The 16,212-nt window shown below is 50.0% G+C and overlaps 1 protein-coding gene across 4 annotated transcripts in view; it reads right to left on the bottom strand.

Annotated features, from left to right (window-relative positions):
- Window positions 1–1,271: 1,271 nt before the first annotated feature.
- Window positions 1,272–16,212, bottom strand: part of Cacng5 (calcium voltage-gated channel auxiliary subunit gamma 5) — a 39,691-nt gene continuing 24,750 nt past the window's right edge. For 3 of the 4 annotated variants that reach the window (XM_021648500.2, XM_060386510.1, XM_060386509.1), the window contains exons 2-6: window positions 9,395–9,642; window positions 7,987–8,073; window positions 6,260–6,400; window positions 3,107–3,252; window positions 1,272–2,813 (exon numbers count right to left, since the gene is read on the bottom strand). In XM_021648500.2, the coding sequence (XP_021504175.1) occupies window positions 2,556–2,813; window positions 3,107–3,252; window positions 6,260–6,400; window positions 7,987–8,073; window positions 9,395–9,590 (828 nt within the window). In that variant the 5' untranslated portion in view covers window positions 9,591–9,642 and the 3' untranslated portion in view covers window positions 1,272–2,555. The remainder of the gene's footprint in view (window positions 2,814–3,106; window positions 3,253–6,259; window positions 6,401–7,986; window positions 8,074–9,394; window positions 9,643–16,212) is intronic. The other variant, XM_060386511.1, reaches the window with a different exon arrangement.

Below are 16,212 nucleotides of genomic sequence, written 5' to 3'. Positions count from 1 at the left end.
GATGGAAAAGAAATTATGATGGTGGCCCATCCCCTCATGGGAGAAGAAAGGAGCCCAGACTATCGCTCGGGTAAGTGCACATGGCCCATTTCAGGGCAGGAATGCCCTTGGACTTGACAGCTCAGTTTTAGGCTGGGGATGGCCCGCTCTAACAATCCCATGGTCAATGGTCAGCTTGAAGTTAGGAGTAGATTGTTTTCCCTTCGTGTGTACAAAAGCAAGCTTGGCAGTGACAGAGAAATGTTTTAGAGAGAGAAAAGTGCATCGCAGGTGTTAATAACACTGACAAAAATTGGAGTCAAGAACATCTGAATGCCACTCAGCCGTCTCCAGACAGACTCCTGCAAACAACACTGAAAGCGAATGACGGCCATTGTAAGGTGCCCATGGCGTGGAGCCTGCCAGCTGCTCTCAGTTCACAGGTGGATTCGGAAATTGGCGTACAAGAACAATGTGGACCTGGTCTCCGGAGGTGTGGCTGTGGGTGTGGAGAGCGGGCGTGGAAACAATTTCAGCCGAGCTTCTCAGAATAGACGGGGTTGCCCAAGGAGTCACAGTGAGTCACTGACTGAACCGAGAGACGAAAATTGCCTTCTCTTCTCTTTCTCTTCCACCGTCTGTGAAACCGACGGAGCAAGCAGCTACTAAAGCAATCTGCGTGTTAGGGGCTGACCTGTGCCGTCTCCCAAATGTGTGCTCCGAGATCCCCATCTCCAGTACTTCAGAATGTGGATATATTTGTACGCAGGTACTTAAATGATTATATTAATAGTGATCATTGAGTTTATTGGAATGAGCTTTAATCCACACAAGTGTCTTTAAGTTTTCTGAGACACAGTCTCACCTAGCCCAGGTTGGTCTCAAACTAGCTTATGTAGGTGAGAGTGACCCTGAACTTCTGACCCTTCTGCCTCCATCTCTCAAGTGTTAGGGTTACAGATGTGTATCGCCACACCTGGATTATGTCCTGTTGTGTGTGGGTGGGGTGTCAAATCCAGGACTTCATGCATGCTAGACAAACACCCTACTATGTGGGTTCTATCCCAGCCCCTGGTGTCCTTTTAAGAGGTAATTTGGATATATATATATATATATATAAAGTCTCAGGGGCACGTGAGTACACAGCAAGGTGGCCCACCAGGAGCGGATGCCTCAGAGATCATCTGACAACTTCATCTCGGACTGACGGCCTCCCCCAAGCTGACTGAGTCAGTGTTCTGCTGTAGGCGCCAGCTGTGAGGTTTCCTGTGCCACTTGTCAGAGCTTCCAAGTTACCCGCTGTGGCTTTGTATGTTCGGGGACATTTGGCATCTTAAGGAGAGCGGAGGCAGCAGTGGGCAGGGCAAAAATACACAGCGCAGGGAGAGCCGCGCTGGCTTGCCTCTCAAGAGCCTCAGAATGAACAATGGTCTGGCTCAGCCGACACCTGGAGAACCCGGGGGGGGAGGGTGTACAGACTTCCCCACTCAGCTTCCTGTTGAGGAAAGCAGTTGTCTGGCCTGCTGGAGGCAGGTGATTTGCCCACATATGACTGGGAAGCAGATGCTTCCCCATATTAGGATTAAATTGGCAACCCCCAAATGTTCACAGGCATCCTTGGCCGGGCAGCTGGGTCATCTGGAATCTGGTCTGTTTGGGCTCCAAACACATTGTGTCATCAAAGCCAGCTCACAGCTACGGTGCCCTTAGGGGGTACAGGCACCTGTCTACACGATTAGATCTTAGAGCCTTCAATGGAGATATGGTCCTTGAAGTCAGGGACAGTCTCCCCACAGCGATGGACACAGTGCTTGGCACTCTGAACACAGAACTGTCAAATTCTCCAGTTCTCATCATCAGTCACTTCTTTGGGTTAAGGCATCAAAAGCCCCTGAGAGATAGCTTACCAAGGGGCCATGTGTATTAAGACATCTTCAGCCATTAACACCTCTGTGACGTCATTGACTCCGCTGAACACTTACCTTAGTCCCTGACGGAGGCAGCTGTGTTCTGAGAGATGAAAGCTGGGAACCATCCAGAGCCTTGGGGGCAGTGTTAACACAGAGAGATGTGTTTTGTGGAGGGCGCCCAAGGACATAAAAGGAACCGCCTGCTTGGGGTTTCTGAGCCAGCCAGAGCGCTGGGGCAGGCTCACCTTTTGACCTCACAATACAGATCATGGATGGAGAGCCAGGCCGGTTAGCAAGCGTTCAAGTCTGGCTTTGTCTGTATCAGAACTCGGCAACTACAGCCTGGCCTTGGCTGACCCGGAAGTGAAGGAACAAAATACAACTAGAACACAGGCATTTTCCAACACAGCGCAGCACGGGGTGTTGCTGGCTTCCTGGCGCTCATGGCTATGATTGGCACTCTCGCGGCTCATGCTCTCAGCCAATCAGCATGCCTCTGACTCCAGGCTCAGATGCCCACTGGAGGAAGAGCTACTCTCGGAGCAGGGAGAGGATGTGGTCAAGTAACAACGGCTAAGCAGGGAACAGCCTGGGCCTCGGCTCAGGGTGGGGGGAAGGGAAAGGCTGTCCAGCCATCCAAAGTTTAGGCGGGGAGGAGGCCAGGGCTCAGCAGGGCGATGATGACATCTGGTCGTAGTCCGGGCACTTGAGCAAGGCTGGGTAGTTGCTGTTCATCTGTAGGGAGGCGTCGCTGGAGATGTCTGAGGGGCTGCGGCCACGGATCCAGGCGTCCGGATGTAGAAACTGGCCGGAGTAGTCGGAACAGTTGCTCAGCCGTGGCCGGTAGAAGCCCGGGTGAGGTCTGTACATGTCCTCGGCAGTATACCTCTTCATGAACAGGTACACAGACATCACCCCAGCACTCTACAGTAAGAGAGGAGCAGGGGAGAGCTTGAGGATGGGGTGGGGGTAGGGTGGGTCGTGTCTTCTTGGGACAAACCATAGAGCTCTACAGTGGGATGGCCAGGGCATGGGTGGACAGCAGTGGGTCCCGGGAAGCTCCGGGGTAAAAGAGAGCCAGGAAAGGCAGGGAGAGGAACGTTCTGGGGAAGAGCGGCAGAGTGGGTGGTCTAAGATGCAGTGGGATGTTTCCCTCCTCCCCTCCAGGTAGGGTGGCGCAGTACCAGCCTGGCATGGGGCAGCGTAGGGCAGTTTACCTCTGTTAAAAGGAAGGAGATGGCGGCAAAGGCAAAGGACCATCCATATTTGTAGTTGAAATAGGCTTCCGCATCCTTGGTTCGGTTGAGCACCTCGTCATTGATGCTGGAGATGTACAGCACCAGGCCCACCACAAGAGAGAGGCCTGTGTGAGGGCAAGGGGTCAGGGGGAGGGCACATTCAGCCCGGAAGTCCGGGGAGTGTGCCAACTTGGTACCCACCGAGAACGAAGCCTTCAGTTTGGGGTTCAAAAGCGGGCACGAGCTTGACTCTGTCTACACCAGCATCTTCTAGGTAATGAACAGATGCAGGCAGCAAACCTCCCTGTCCAATCGCTTTCCTGAACCAGGACACAAGCCTAGGGATTGATACACCCAGCCCTCTCACACGTATTCCTGGGTATTCTTGTTCACGGGGCCTGCTCTGGGGCCCTGTTACAATATCGTCCTGAAAGCACTAGTATGAGTCTGTGGTGTGAACCCTGAGCTACCAAGAGGGCTTTTAACTAATGTGGGGACTAAGTTAAGACTCCTCAGCAGGGCTTCTAATCCCTGTCTCCAGCAGTGGGTGGGACATACCTCTCTAGACTCTGCCAGTGTGGGCCTGGGCCCTATGCAGACCACCCTGGTCACACAGTGTGTCCTCTTTGAGGTCTTCAGCCAGGAGATGGAAGGGAGGTTTGTTCAGATGCTGGGCAGCATTGAATCAGGAAGCTACTGCCCCCCCCCCCCCCCCCCCGCCAATCTCCAACTGCCATTGTGCGCATGACTGCCTCAGGCAGCAGTTCCATCAATTAGTGAGTGTAATTGAGTCAAGTCATAATTAATTACTCTACATTGAGCCGTTCAGGTTTTGTTCCATTCACATTATTTTATGAAAGCGGAGCCTCTCCAAGGACGGGCGCTGAAGGGAGATAGGTGTGATTCAAACCTTCCTCTGTACTTAACTCAAGTGTGAGTCACTGCTGTCCCCAAATGTCCCTTGTTATTATCATGAAGCCACTCCACCTGTAACAGTTCCATCCTAGACTTGTGATCTTGTGATTCACTCACATCTGAGATCTCAGGCAACCTGATGTCCAGTCACCCTGGCTGCTATGGAGTTCACACAAGAACAGATGAGCAGCTTGGTCATGGATCTGGCCCACTCTGGCTAGGTGGGAGAGCACCCCACAGAGGGCGGTTGATATTGTAGGTGTGGCTGGATTCATACATGGACGAAAGAGTGGAAGAGTGGACTAGAGGAGAGAATGCATGACAGGGGGGTGGGACAAATAATGGATGGGCAGAGGTGTGTGTGTGTGTGTGTGTGTGTGTGTGTGTGTGCGTGTAAAGATCAAGGAAGAGTGCTTCTTGGGAGTCATGCAATCTGATTGCATCTTGGCTCAAAGATTGCACTCACAGGGAAATGGGAAAAATACCCAAAAGGTCTGGGAAGCCAGTTGGCAATAAGGATGCCTATACCAGAAAATAATTTTTCCTTTGTTGCCATTTTTCTGTTCACCTACACCTCCATCCATTCATCTATCCACCCACCCACCCGTCCACCCTTCCATCCATGTGTCCGTCCATTCATTCATCCATGGAATCTATCCACCCCAGGCAAACCTACCCGTCTTCTACCTGAGCATCAATTCCTGGACCTCTTTTCTCCAGTCAACCAATTCAAGGCACTTAAAATGCGTGCCCTGAAAGCCAATCCATTATCTTCTAGAGAAAATGTCTCTGTGAGGTCAAGGGAAGGCACCCATTTTAGCCATCACATTCTTTTGCCTTCTCAAATCGTTCCCGTGTGTTGGTGAACAGATAAATGTCAATAAAGGAAAAATGATTCTCCAGCACAGGCATCTTTATTGACCTCATCCTCTAGGCTGATAAGCTCTCAAATCTTTGTCTTTGGCTCAGGTGACTCTATGAGCTCCAGGCCCTGATGTCTGGCAGCTTTCTGAATACCTCTTCTCTGTCTGGTATTCCTAAATCATGGATATGAGTGCCATCCACTCAAAGCCTGAGCAAGGAAACAGAACTCACCTTTGATGCCTCCCTTGAGAACCTAGTCTGGGCCTATTGAGTTTGCCTTCTGAACATTGCATGAATCGTCCACTTCTTTCTGTGGCATACCATCTTAGCCTGGGCCACTGCTGCCTGCCTCCTGTTACTCCTGTAGCTGCATCTGCCCCAGGTTCCCTGGCTCCTGGCTCACGTCTTTTCCTCACACTGCTCCTAACAGCTCTCTATCATCCAAATGTGATATCACTGCTTCGCTCAAAATCCTCTGACGGCTCCTCATAAAGTTTCAAATCTTAAGACAATTCAAATGCCTCTGAGGCCCCCAGAGACTCCATGATAGTTCCATGCTCTTCCTTCTTCTAGGCCCTTTCCTACCTCTAACCTAATTTCTTTGCCTGATTCCTATTCACTGCTTAGATCAATTTCTCTAGTTTTCCCTTGTTCTGAATTTTGGCCACTATTCTTGGTCTCCTCGGTAGCTCCCAGTGGCCTAGTGGCCACTGAGTTCCTGTTTCCAGTCTACATGTTTATATCTCTCACTTCCTTGACCTTTCTATAGTCGGTGACGCCAGCATATAGAACAGGGTATGTAGATATGGTGACTGGCTGAATGAAGGCAGGAATGAATGAAGTACGACCTGGTGATAGTCCGTGAAGATAGGTCTGTTGAAGTGGTCTGGATATGGGGTGTGATTAGACAATAAAAGCAAGGACTCTCTGAGGGTAGCTGAGGATCAGGGGTGAAGGAACCATTATTCTGAAGGCTGATGTATTTATTTTCCACAGCTCCACCCAAGGATAAAGCTATTTCAGACAGGAATGAATTCTCACCAGTGGGAGAGGGGGAGGGAGTGTGGCAGTATTGTGAGGGCAGCCAGGACATCCCAGCAATGCCCAGGGCGAACCAGTCAAGTCACTCCAACTCGGAGGCCTCATACTCTTGGAAGCTCATGGGTAGGTCTAAGGACATCAGAAGTGTCCTTACGCCCTGACTCAGTTCTGCCCTGGTCACTGGCTCAACTCATTCTATGCCCAGTGCTGGCTCACGGCTGTGAGTGAGAGTTCCTGCAGCAGAATTGCTCGGGCGTTTTAAAAATGAAATCCGAAGCCCAGGGTATATGGAGGTAGAACAACACAGCTTACCCGACAGGATGAAAAAGATGCCGGAGACAAAGGCCAGTATGGTCCGGTGGGGGCGGATGTGCCCGATGTTGCTCAGGATGAAGCCGATGAACATGAAGAAGAGGCTGACCAGTGGGAACGGGGTGGCTGAGCGGATCATTTCTAACCAGGGGGTAGAAGGACAGCCTGTCAGGCTCCGGTGACCTTCCTTACTCTGCCTCATTCTGACAAGCATGTTCCTGCACTGTCTGCCAACAGGTCCTGAAAGCCCGTCTGCCCCACGAGTGGTCCCGGGGTCCCCTGGTGCTGGCTGAGCTTTTGTCCGCAAGGCAAGGCTGGAAGAACTGACTCCAACTGCCAACACACTCAGAGATTTCTCTCCCCTTTGGTCATAAGCTCCCCTCCCAGGAACCTATACCACCTATCTATAGGAGCGCTGAGAGGTGCCTGATCATGTCATCTTGCCTCATTTTTGAGAGACATCCACCATTCCCAAGGGTACAGGACATGATCTGAGTGTTAGAGGGGACAGGCACTGGCCTCTTTCTTCTTCAGCATTTAATCACTTGGGGAGTTCCATTGTACAATAAAGAATAGCAGCTTTATTCGTAATAGCCAGAACCGGGAAACAACCCAGATGTCCCTCAGTTGAGGAATGGATACAGAAATTGTGGTACTTTAACACAATGGAATACTACTCAGCAATTAAAAAGGAAGAATTCATGAAATTTGCAGGCAAATGGTGGGACCTAGAAACGATCATCCTGAGAGAGGTATCCCAAAACTTATATAGAATTATAAGATAGGATAAACATACTGAAATCTATACACCTAAAGAAGATGAAGAAAAAGAGGACCCAGGGTAAGATGATCAATCCTCACTTAGAAAGACAAATGGCATGGACATTGGATGTAGGAGAAAACAAGCAACAGGACAGGAGCCTACCACAGAGGACTTCTGAAAGACTCTACCTAGCAGTGTTATCAAAGCAGATAATAAGACTCATAACTAAATAAGACTCATAACTAAAGCTGCTCTTTGACCCTGGTTCCTGAGAATTTCTCAGAATTTCCCAGAGAGTATCTTCGTTATTCACGTGGGCTCCCGAGAGCACTGAGTTTATGCTAACAGGTGATTCAGGATGGAGGTGGGAAAGAGCAAGCACATTGATTAAAAAAATTGGGGTTTGGGCCTAAGTGACGTAAGCCTGACTTCTGAGGAGGGAAGCGGCTGAGTTTAGTCATTCACACTGTTGTGAGTTAGAGATGGCCTGAAGCCTGCAGGGACAAGTCTGTTAGTTACATGCACGTCAATGTATTAAACCACGTTGCATAACAGATGTGTTCATAAATGTCTGTATCTAGCGGGTCCTGGAACCGACTCTCCTCACAGACCAAGGGCATGGGTTGTGCTGTAGCATGGCAAGTTCGTGCCAGGGGTCAGAAGCGACTCTGATGAGGTCAAGGCGGTGAAGTCAGTCTTGCTGAGCAGTCCAGAGAGACTGCTTCAGTCTAGGAGTGAGTGTTCCTTCACCTCCTGGGGTCATAGGTGGGGGAGGGGCTCCAGCAATCTGTCTTCATCCCCAGAAAAAAATGCATCTGCAGAACAAGCTCTAGTAAGCAGGACCAGTGTAACCAGCTAAGGCCAAGGGCACTAGCTCTTGAGAAGATTCTGGATGTCTGACTCTTCCCTGCATCTGCCTCTCCGTCCCAACAGTGGCCCAGGTTAGAATGTTATAGGCACCTACTTAGCACATTGACTGTGGATTCTGACGTCATCTGGGAGTTCATGGGCATCACATACTCTATGGTGAAACAGCGTCCTCGCTCTTCACCTGCGGAGACAAGAAAGGACAGCTATTTCCCGGTCCTACCCCACCATGGATTTGAGGTTAGTACATTCTGGGCCTGTGTCTCTGTACCTGTGCTGGATAAAAACTCTAGGGACGTCTCTATCCCTGGCTGGTGGCCCATAGCAGGAGTGGGGAACATGTCTTGGTGTCACTTTCTTTCTGGAGTGAGGACCAGAGCAGGACAGAAGAGGCCAGCACTATGAACTCTGTGCCCAGCAAGCATCTGGTGCCAACTGTTGCCTTTGACTGATGATGGTCTCAGATTCACGAGTGTAGATTTTATGCAATAACTACCCCCCTGCCCTGTCAATCAGATTGTGGTGGCCTCACACTCTGCTTCAGGTTAAGCAGAGATGGATGCCACATCATCTGGATGAGTGGGAGATGAGGTCACAGTTAGATACTGGTCCTGAGACAGACTCAACAAAGTGATGTAGCTAGGCTGGAGCTGAAGGTGTCCTTTCTGCTATCCATCAAAGCCCTAGCATCAAGATGGAACCAAGCTGTGTCTCTTCTCAACACACACACACACACACACACACACACACACACACACACACACGTTCAAGGATCTCACAGAAGATGCTCAGAGACCATACTGTGGTATGCTTGCCAGCACAGCTTACATAGGTCGTGCAGGACATGGGGACACTACTCTTATATAGGATGTGATTAAAGGCCTCAAGGACAGGGCTGTTGGTATAGCAACTCACTTGGTTCCAGAGAATCCCCAGTGAGCTGGAAGGATGTCCATAATAGCAGGGTCAAATCTGTATCCTCCCACATTTGTATTTCCTTCCTGCGGCCGGTTCACAGACAGAGGAACCAGAAGCCCCTGAGCGTTTCCTGTTCCTTAACCTTGTGGATGTTGGTGAAGTAGAAATCTAGATGCGCTTAACCAGCCAGAATCTTCCCTTTCTTGTTTGTAAAGTGGCAGTAATAAGTCTGTCTTGCAATGCCATTGCAAAGATTATGGGCGATCAATAACTTGAGGATGCAGTGAGAAGCCTGAAAAGGCGATTTGGATCTGCGAGTTGCTGTTCAGCAACTGCTGGAGGGCAGAGTGTGAGAAAGCCAGGCTTGCTTTTAGGAGGGAAGCAAGCCCCGGGACCTGAGAGAGCCTGCTCAAGAGGACATTATGAATCAGGGCCTGAGTTTGGGTCCATAGTCTGTGGCTGCTTGCAGCACTGCTCAATCAGTGGAGTCTGTCTGTGGTGAGCTGTCTGCTGGCACCTCCTGGGTACCTCCCAGTAGGGAGAAACCCCCTTGGGGAAGGTATTCCACAGGGTAGGACTGTCCTTACCAGCAAGGAAGCAGACCCGCCAGAGGCCCGAGTGCAGGGACATCTTGACCTCCGTGCTCTGGTTCTGGGGAAGGATGATGCCCTCCTCCAGGTACAGCCAGTAATCAGTGCTGACCGCGATGCCCAGCAGGCCCAGGCCGCAGACAGCAAAGACACTGCTCAGCAGGGTCAGGGCCTTCCTCCCACAAGCGCTCATCTTCCTGGGTGGTCAGGCAGCCAGCAGTGCTGTCTTGCGGGGGCAGAATGAGCTGTGGGGACAGGGAGAGAGTGTGAGCAGGTGGTGGTGAGCAGTAACTAAAGTCAGTCTGCTCTGGGTCAGTGGATGAATAAGAGCAACTAGGCTACTTCCTAGTTTCCAGACCGTCTCCACTTAAGGGTGACCTTCTCCCTGTGCCTTTCAGGAACTCACAGTTTTCTCATAAGGCTACTGTATCTATTCCCTTGTCTTCTGAACTTTCCTTACTATACACGACCATTATCCATCCATCTATCCATCCATCATCCATCCATCATTCATCATCCATCCATCATCCATCAGCCATCCACTCATTTGTCTGTATCTATGTATCTATCTATCTATCTATCTACTCACCTATATATTCATCCATCTATCCATCCACCCATCCATCCATTCATTTACTCATTTGTTCATCCATCTATCCATCCACTCATCTACCCATCCATCCGTCCATCCGTCCGTCCTTCCATCCGTCTGTCCACCCACCCACCCATCCACCCATCCACCCATCCACCCAACCACCCATCCATCCATCTATCCATCCATCCATCCATCCATCCATCCATCCATCCTGATAGATATAGGGATGAACATTCTGCCCTTGAAGAACTACTTATCTAGAACAATAGTGCCCCAGAGCAGTCCAATGAAACCCATTGGGGGCCATGGCTGAGGCACCAGACAGGAAGGAGTGGGGTAGTCAGCACCTGTCAAGCAGCCAGACCCAAAATCAGTTTCAACAGGCCTCCCAAATACACTTGAATGGATGTAGAATGACCTTTCCATGGCTAGAGCTCTGAAGCATCCAGAGAAAAGCTGAGAGTCTGCAAGGTGAGTCATGAATCCACTTGATGCTTTCAGGGCTTAGAGTGAGGAAGTAGAGGTGAATGGAACAGATGGATGCTAGCCCCACAGAGCCATGGTCTGCCTTGGGGCCTCTATCCTGTGGGTGCAACCAAGACTCACCCAGGAGTGTCTAAAAATCCCTATTCGTGGGCGCCTTGCAGATTCTGATAGGGTGCTCATCTGGGACCTGGGTGATGGTGTTGAAAAAGCACTCCCAGGTAATTCTAACATGAAGCGGAAGTTGAGACAAATTGATCTTTGCCATTCCAAGCGCTGTCCATGGTCCATCAGTGATGGCATCACTAGGGAGCTGGTTCGAGAAGCAGGTCTGGAGTGATCCCACACACACTTGTGGTTTTGAATATTTGGGTCCTAGCTAGTAGTGCTGCTTTGGGGGAGTTATGAAACCGTTGGTGTTATGGTCTAGCTGGCAGAAGGAGGGCACTGGGGACAGCCCGTGAGATTGTATCTGCCTCGGGTTTTTGCTCCACCAGGAAACGACGAGGCTCTTCCAGCCACTTCCACGGCCACAAACTCCATGCCTTTCTTCCTATTACGGATGGATTAGAAGCATGAACCCAAATAAATCTTTCCTCCACCACGCTGCTTCTGTTGGGTGTTTTGTAACAGCGATGAGAAACGTAGCTAAATCAGAATCTGCATTTTAGGAAGAGCCAGTTTGTCTGCCTTCTGAGGTCTGAAAAGCGCTGTGCCAAGTCAACAGGGGACAGCACTGCATTGCGGCATCTGCTGCCAGAGAGTGTGGTGCCACAGTGACTTGGAGTCACTGTGGAAACACGCCTCTGGGTATGCTGTGAGGGTGTGTGTTCCCAGAAAGGTTTAACCGAAAGGGGAAGTCCCACCCTGAGCACGGACGGCAGCATTTATGGGGTAGGAGGGCCCTAAACTGAAAGAAAAGGAAGCTGAGCACGCGTCTTCACCTTCCCCGCTTCCTGCAGACACATGTGACCTCACGTGTCTCACGCTCCTGACACTACGATTTCACCACTGCAATGGACCGGGTACCCTCAAACTGTGAGCTAAAACAAATTCTCCCTTAAGTTGCTTTTGTCACAGAAATGAAAAAAGTTACAGAGAGAAAGAGAGAGAGAGAGTTCAGAATGTGACCTAAGCCCAGAAGAAGGCAGGCAGAGCCACCCCTGAAAGATGTAAGCCTAGCGTGACAAGGACAAGGGCCGAACAGGTAACAGACCTGCTGCAAGCTTCCCGTGGTGTGGGCAACTTGGAGTGTCACAAGATTAGAGACTTTGAGATGGTGCGGCATTGCCTTGGCGGGGTCCACGGGGCACAGGGCCTCTACCAGGCACGATGTCATCACACCTTGGCTGAGATCTAACCATAGATGGATGCCAGGATAGCTGAAACGCATCAGAGACCAGGTTTGTCTGTGAAGCTGAGCTCACTGTTGGGTGTCAGGGGTGCCTGGAAGTGGTCATTCTGGCCTTGATCCCACGGCAGCCGCCCTAGCCCAGCAGGTGATGGAGGGAGAGATTGCTGGGAGAGCTGCGGATGGGCCACACACCCTCACTCCGGAGGTGTGTAAAGGCAGCAGGTCCAGCAGGCAGGAGAGTGTGGGACTGGAACCCCAGCTCTCCAACCCTTCCTGTACTGACTTAGACAAGGCAGGGAAAACTAAAGTGCCGAGTCATTTCCTACACAGTGTGGTGAGGGCTGAAGGGGGGGAAGGCACCAGGAGGCACTGTATCTTGCTTTTGAAGAATTGCATTGCACAGGGTAAAGGCCGACTACCCGGCTTCTTCATTTCAATCACTCCAAATTTCCCCAGACTTATTTGGCCACAAAATGTGGGATCTGGAAAACCCATGGTAAGATCTATGCTGCTCCTCGGAAGAATAAGCCCTGCTCTGCCCCACTCCCCAGAATCGCTGGGGGGTTAACTGTCACAGCGGATAGGATTGCAGTTTGCAAAAGCCAAAGCCAGACCAGGTGTGGGGTATTATTATTCAGTAACAATGGACTAAATGCTCTGTTTTCCGCAGAGCAGGCAGATCCGGGCGCCTGAAATACGACAGCTGTTGCCCGGCTGAAGCTGAGCGGCCAGTTTTAATGGTAAGCTTGGCAGAGATGAGAACGATTTGCGTCTTAGGAGATTTGGAGAGATGAAAGTGGAGAGGAGATTGGATCTGAATCAGTAAGGCAAAGCATCAAAGAGGAGGCTGGAGGTGACCTTGCCTGCGAACTCTACAAGAACAGGTCCTGAGATCTAGAGTGTGTTCAGGCAAAGCCACAAAAGTCCCCCCCTACCCCGCTTTCCAGAGAACGGGACAATTGCACAGAGGATGAAAAGCAACAGCTTTAGTAATTCATTGCGAACACATTCATGCACTTATTGTGGCATCGTATTTATTTATAAAGGACCAACTCTATCACTGCACAAAGCCCTCTCCAAACCTTCACCGTAGCCCCATGAGTAAGCAGTATTAACTTCACTTCACAGTCAGGGAAACTGAGGCTTAGAGGTCTCCATCAGCCTACAGGATATCACAGGTGGCAGAGTGGATGAAACTGGGTGTAACTCCAAACTCTGTGCCTAGACCATATGGTTTTCTACTGGAGAAACTGACTGACTCAGGGGGTGTTGGAGAAATGTGAAAAGAGGTTGCTCAGGAATCTAGAAATGTGTAAGGCACGGGTCTTTAGAAAACGTTCCAAGTGGATCCACGGGGCAAGGTGGATCTCTGTGAGTTCGAGGCCAGCTTGGTCTACAAAGTGAGTCCAGGACAGCCAGGACTACACAGGGAAACCCTGTCTTGAGAAACAAACAAACGAAGAAAAAGAAAAAGGAAGAGAATGTTCCAGGTGACCAAGTATTACACAGGATTGGAGGAACAGATGTTTTGGGGCTTCCTATGGCGTGCCCCTGGGGTATAGCTTCTGGGGTAATTTCCATGGCGGGGCACTGTGACTCAGCATTTCTGATTCTGGAAGCCGCACTGTAAGCCACGAGACTATTATTTCCCTCAACCCACATGGCTGACAATCAGGTTCCAGAAGGTAGAGGGGCCTGAGATGATCCAGTCGGATAACTTCAAGGAACAAGAAGTGACAAATCTCAATATACAGACAGATCCTTTACAGGAGTTTGGGGAAATCAGAGTCACTTTCCCAGGCTTGCTGTGAACTCTTTGCTGAGAACATATTGCTCATGCAGCCATTTCCCTCGTCCTGGGTCTGGGCTTCTGAAGCCTGCTTCTCTGTCTCCTGACTCTCATCCTTCTACAGTTATAGCATTTTTTTTTCCCTGATGGGAGAGACAGACAATCTGTATAAGTTGCTGCCACGTGAGAGATGTTTACCTCAGACTGTTCGATGAACAAAGCAGACTGTAAAACCGGAAGCTGACTGTGAAATTTTCACAGACTTGGGAGATGCTCTGGATAATAAGGTTATGGATGTTCTATATTCTTTCTACTTTTTTTTTTCTGTGCTCCACAGAGCTTCTGAAAGAACACACATTATTTTCATAGCCAGAGAAGAACATGAAATGAAAGATGAGAGGCGTCCGTTCTCCGACTACTGCTGTCAGAAACAAAAATGAGGGGGTGCCCGCTCACTCCTGCACTGAGGATACCACGATGCTGCCGTGCCATCCTGGGAAGACTGGGGCCCAGGAGCGTGGCGGCTTTAGCATGGCTTATGATGATTGCCGGTGCCATTGCCTCTAAGTATTAGCTTGCTAATGATCAGGAATTAACGGCTGCTAATTATCATGCATGACTAGCAATTAGAGAGAAACATCTTGTGGAGATTAAATCACTAATGGTACATTTCCCTGTCCAAGCTGGTCACGAGGGGGCTCTGGGGTAAAGTACACAGGGACTCAGGGGGCAGGCAAGGTAGTAGGTGTAAGGGAAAATGGATGGGACTCAACCGGAGAACACTGGAAAGACAGTAAAGTGAAGACACCAGAGGCGATGCCTGACTGGTTCAGGGGCGCCCCAGTAGAGCGATGATGGAGGGTTTAGGGAGTAGAGGCTGTTGACAGGGTTTTGGAGCTGCTGACAGCTGCTCCTCCGAACCAATCCACTGACTCAGCACTGGTGTGGCTAGCAGCCAGCAGGAGAAGGTGACCTGAGGACAGCCCAGAGGGTCCTGATCTCCCGCTTGCTTCCTACCAGGATGTCCTCATTATCTTCCAGAGGAGTTAAAAATTGACCGCAGGGGCTGGAGAGCTAGTATTGTACTTAAGAGCACTTGCTGCTCTTGCAGAGGACCTGGGTTCTGTTCCCAGTGCCCACATGGTGGCTCACAGCCATCTATAAGTCCAGGTTCAGGGGGATCAACATCTCGTGGTCTCTGAAGGTATCAGGCATGCGTGTGATTCACATGCATACATGCAAGCAAAACACTCTACACATATAATAAAAATAAAATCTTTTTTAAATGGCCATGAATTATTTGATATATATATTTTTTTGAGACAGGGTTTCTCTGTGTAGTCCTTGCTTTCCTGGAATTCCTCTGTAGACCAGACTGGCCTCGAACTCACAGAGATCTGACTACCTCTGCCTCTGCCTCCTGAGTGCTGGGATTAAGGGTGTGTGCCATCACCACCAAGCTAATTATTTGTATTCTTTGCACTGAGGAGTGGGATCTGGATCTGTGTTCTCTTTCCCTTGAATCTAGACATGTTTGTGACTGTTCTGATTAGGAAGTGACGCAGCAGTGATGCTAGGGGCCATCTTGGCCATGAAAGGATCCTGGATTTTCTCAGGAGCTGCCCCTAGGAAAAGTGATGACCAAGCTGAGACCATCATGCTTTGGAGTGGGGTTTCTCAACCTACTGACCTTCTGGACTGGGAAGTTATTTGTTGTGAGGGACAATCATGTACATCGTATGACGCTTAAGAGTGTCCCTATCCTCCATTCACCACATGCCCGTGATGTCCCGACAGATGAAAATGCTTTTTTATTGGAAATAAAACAAAACAAAACAAAAAACAGGAAGCAAAGCACCTGACTGGGACCCGCTTGGGTCAGTTTAGATGCTGTGGTTGACAATGCTGAGCTTCCCACCAAGAGCCATATGTGCTACCTAATACCCCCCTGTCTCTTCTCTCACTTCCACACCAGCCAACTGAATTGATGTTGGGTCTTTATCCTAGGAGGAGGTAAACTGTTCTGCATAATGATATAGGATGCCTTCATAGTGGGGAAAGTGGCATCTCTGAAGGCACAGAGGAAGAATATCCAAATGTATACCGGAGCACTGAGTACCAAACACATAGGTGCTCAGAAGGGACTGTGTCCTGAAGCCCAGAGACCTCCACGCCCTCCCATGATTCTCTCTCCAAACTTGCTCTGTCTTGGTTGGACACGCCACTTCCCACCAACCAGTCATATAGCTGCCGGTTGGGGAGCTGCCCTCTGGCTCGGGTTTGGGAATTGCTGGGCAAGAATATGTTGTCCTTCAACAACAACAACAAAAAGAACCCAAGGAGTATGCTTTCCGAATTTTACCCGCTCTGCTCTAAGAGTAAGCCACAGCCAGCCTGTCTGCCAGGAACTTGGGCTATCAAGCAGAGGATACACAGAGAGGGAGAGAGCCCTGGCAAACCCCATCATGTTATGTCCCCAAACCTCCTGGAGCGGAGGTCAATGTTTATTAAAATTCCTCCCACCCTCGGTTTGGCAAGGGGTGGTTGATTGAAGAGTTTTCACAGAGGCCAAGAGGCATCATGGGCAAGAAGCA

This window comes from Meriones unguiculatus, chromosome 7, assembly GCF_030254825.1.
Source record: "Meriones unguiculatus strain TT.TT164.6M chromosome 7, Bangor_MerUng_6.1, whole genome shotgun sequence".
NCBI classification, from domain to species: domain Eukaryota; kingdom Metazoa; phylum Chordata; class Mammalia; order Rodentia; family Muridae; genus Meriones; species Meriones unguiculatus.
The sequence above is the reverse complement of the archived record's forward strand: the minus strand, read 5'-3'. Positions and strand labels throughout refer to the sequence as shown.